Source organism: Eulemur rufifrons, chromosome 30, assembly GCF_041146395.1.
Source record: "Eulemur rufifrons isolate Redbay chromosome 30, OSU_ERuf_1, whole genome shotgun sequence".
Lineage (NCBI taxonomy): Eukaryota > Metazoa > Chordata > Mammalia > Primates > Lemuridae > Eulemur > Eulemur rufifrons.
The window spans coordinates 85270747-85274261 of NC_091012.1; the positions used below are offsets into that span (position 1 = coordinate 85270747).

Consider the following 3515-nt stretch of genomic DNA (forward strand, 5'->3'; position numbering starts at 1 on the left):
CACCATCCACTAGAAAGAACAGATATCCCCTTCTCTCAGATCGTTTTCATACCTTAAGCTATGACACAAGGTTCAATATCACCTGAATGCCAAGCTGCCACTATTTAAAATGTAAATGAATAGTGATGATACCTGCCTGCGTACTGACACAGACTGGACACTCACCTACTGAAGCTACTGCGATATAATTTCTCAATAAATAACTGGATAGTGCTTCTTCCTACAACCAGATAAATCACCATCCAATATTTAACTAACAAAAAGATAGGTACTCAAACTTTTGATCAGCAACAGGAATTCTAAGAAAGGTAAGGCAAAGGAATTTCCCTGAGCCAAATGGATACAACATGGAGCTTTTCTTATCTTTCTATACTAAGCTAATTTACTGATAGGTTAAAAAAGCAGTATGCTTATAAACATCAGGCTGCTTCCATAAAGCCAGTACTTACTAAATATTAGCATATCAAAGGGGGAAAAACACTGCCATTTTAAAGCAATATACTTAAAATTTCAAAAAATAGCTCATGAGAAATAGCACTTTCTACACAAGTTAGGTATAAAAAAATTACAAAAAATGTATTATAGTCACAAGCACAGTCTTCAGATTTGTACTCAGAAAGTCCCTTTTGTTTTTTTAAAGAATAAATGCATAGGAAATTTTTATTTTCACAAACCTCATCTTCTTTTGTTAGAGCACAAAGAATTCTTGTTTAGGACTTTGATTTAAAAAGAAAACAAAACAAAAACACATGCAGGGTGCTATTCCTCAACATGGCTGTAGAAAAATTTAACTCAAGGAAGTATAATGATTGAGATCAGGCAAAACTGCAGCAAATAGTCACTCACCATACAAGCGTAATTTAGTCCAACAGGAGTGAACAATCCTCTACGCACGGTTAATGGGGTGAAAAAAGAAAATTGGTAGTCTGTGTTTTATTTTGTTTTAATGTAGGAAGGATAATGCATTCTTTAGACCATCTACATTAAATATGCTTTAGAAACAAAAATTTACTTCATATTTTGACAAACCCTCCCTTCATTTGGTAGGTTAATTTGTGTTAATTTTTACATTACGTCATTGTACTGTTATAGCTAAATCAACTAAGTCTCAGTTTATGTAGTGTTGCTCAAAAAATCTACAAGTAGCACACTCTATGCTTACCTAAAAGGGGCTTTTTAAAATAAAGGAAGAAAGCAATAATGTTCCAAATGAATGGCACTGGGCAAAATATATAAAACAAACACATTAAGACAGAGTCTCAGATGCCCATCAGATTCTAAGTATAAAATGCTTGCAGAAGATCTTGAAAAAACCATCTCTTCCTCTAAACTTTTAGCTTCTACATAGTGTCAGATGTTTCCATTGGTATGAAGCATAAATGCTTTTAAGCAAAAGTAAAAAAATATCTACAAAGCAAAACAGCAAAATCTGTAGTGACTTTCTGTAGAAGGCTCTCTTCTCTGATGGCAATATCCTTTAGTACATATCCAGGACAGACTAAATTGAAACAGAGTATTTCTGATACAGTAGCAATCCTTTCATATACTCTTACTAAATATTACAAAATTTCAAAACATACATAAATATTCCTTGTACCATGCATTATGCACCAGTTTGGGGCTGTCTGATGAAGTCATGGCTACTATGTTAACATTACACATTGCACCTCCAAAGTTCTGCCATCTATACACAGTGAATGGACACAATGGTTAGGGCTCCCGAGAGATGGCAAACTACCTCTAACGTGAAAACTTTGTGATGGAGTGTCTCCCAATTAGAGGAGAGGAGGATATGGGTGGGGGAGGTAGGCAGGGTAAAAGGATTTCAAAATAATACTGCTTAGGAGTGTATATTTTAAGATAACTACTATACCTTATCTATCCTTGATCCTAATCTTGAATAACTGCATGTTCATGCAAAATATAATTTCTACTCTAGGAAGAGAAGCAGTCTGTTAGGAAAAGCATGTTCTTAGGGGAAGACATGAAGATATCTCTGTCTTAAGTGCTATTTTACTTGGTGAGTCTTTTGGCTACATCACTATATGCTATTTCAACCTCCTTATCACTGGGACAGATGTTGGTGAACTCATCCCTACTATAGGCATTAGTTAAGTATCTCCAGATGCCAGTCATTCCTTTTGGAATATCAAAGTTGCAATATTTTTTGGCCACCACCTTGACAATATGCAGTTTGGGCAGCAGGTTACAATCAGCTAATGTCATTTCATTGCCATCCAGAAATCTACGTGTAGAAAACTTAATGTCCTCCATACTATTTTCATCAATTTCATCAGGGAGTGGAGAATTCAGATATTCATCCAGTTTCTGCAGTGTTTTCAAGAGACCCCTCTCTAGGGCTTCATTAGCCTCGGGCCTTGAATTCTTGATATATGCAGAGAATTTGGCAAAGATGTCCATTCCAGCAGTATTTGACTCTGGGTGTTTTGGTGAAAGCTTTAAGTACTTAGGGGGGCATAAGACTTCTTCAAGAAATTCCTCAATCTTATTTACATCCGTTTTGACTTCATTGTTGAAAGTTATAAATGGTGGGTGGGTCCCAGGAGCCAAGTTCTGCAGGTCTGCAGGCTTCCTTTTCAAGTCAACCGTGGTGACACTAAATACAACTCCTTTGAGCCAAAGAATCATGAAGAGCCTCTGGGAAAAGGGGCAGTTTCCTATGCTTTCGCCATCACTGCCAGCCTTGACGAAGAGCTCGATGAGGGGCTCTTTGTCCTCCTCCTTCAGCCCGTTCAGCGGCATCGACAACGCCATGGCCGGCTCGGCTGGGCTCCGCGGACGGCGGCTACTGCTGCTTCTGCTCTGGGGCTGCTCTGGCTGCGGGCTCCCGCCGCGCTGCGCTCGCTGGACAGTCCGGCGTCGAGCTGCCGCGACCGAGGTTCTTCCACACTGCCCCACGCCCCGCGCGCGACTCTCCAATTTAGACTTTTTGACCCAAATTTCTTTCCCCATCCCTAAAATATACACACACCCATTTGGAGAAAATTATTTTGACGGATATTAGGCAGCCAGCAAGAAATGGGAGGATGGTAGAGAAGCAGAAGCATACGCTCCCAGATTTTCTAATACAAAGTACATACTGGGAAATTAAAAATCCCTAATGGCTAAGCAAACACCATTTTTACAGGTGGTAGGGCCATAAAATTGTGAGCAGATTTAGTTCTGCTAACTCTTGCCATAATGGAAAAAAACATCACATAAAAACTAGGGGGCCGGGATATGTCATTCAGCATCCCAGTCAATGTGTAGAGAGAACAAATATGAAGTATAAGACACAAGTAGCAGGCAGGTCATACAGAGCTCTGTAGTTCTGATGAAACTCTCCTCATCACAACTTCCAAAGCCTCTTAAAATGCAAACAGGCACTGAGAGTGAGGCCTGGAGTAGTGTTAGGGCCCTCAGTGATTGAAATGAGGCTTGTTTACACATGAAGAAATCCTACCCTATGTACTCCCTGGGCAGGCAGTATTTGGAGGGGGGAAAAGCCAAGGAGA

General features: G+C 39.5%; 1 protein-coding gene across 2 annotated transcripts; it reads right to left on the minus strand.

Annotated features, from left to right (window-relative positions):
* Nucleotides 1-858: 858 nt before the first annotated feature.
* LOC138379151 (chloride intracellular channel protein 4-like) lies at nucleotides 859-2921 on the minus strand. Of its 2 annotated transcripts, XM_069464523.1 has the most exons (2): nucleotides 2717-2921; nucleotides 859-2656 (listed from the first exon to the last, which is right to left on the minus strand). In XM_069464523.1, the coding sequence occupies exons 1-2, from the start codon at nucleotides 2773-2775 to the stop codon at nucleotides 2014-2016; spliced, it is 702 nt and encodes a 233-aa protein (XP_069320624.1). In that variant the 5' UTR covers nucleotides 2776-2921; the 3' UTR covers nucleotides 859-2013. The 2 variants fall into 2 exon arrangements, with proteins under 2 accessions (XP_069320624.1, XP_069320623.1); XM_069464522.1 differs by having other exon boundaries at nucleotides 859-2921.
* Nucleotides 2922-3515: the final 594 nt, after the last annotated feature.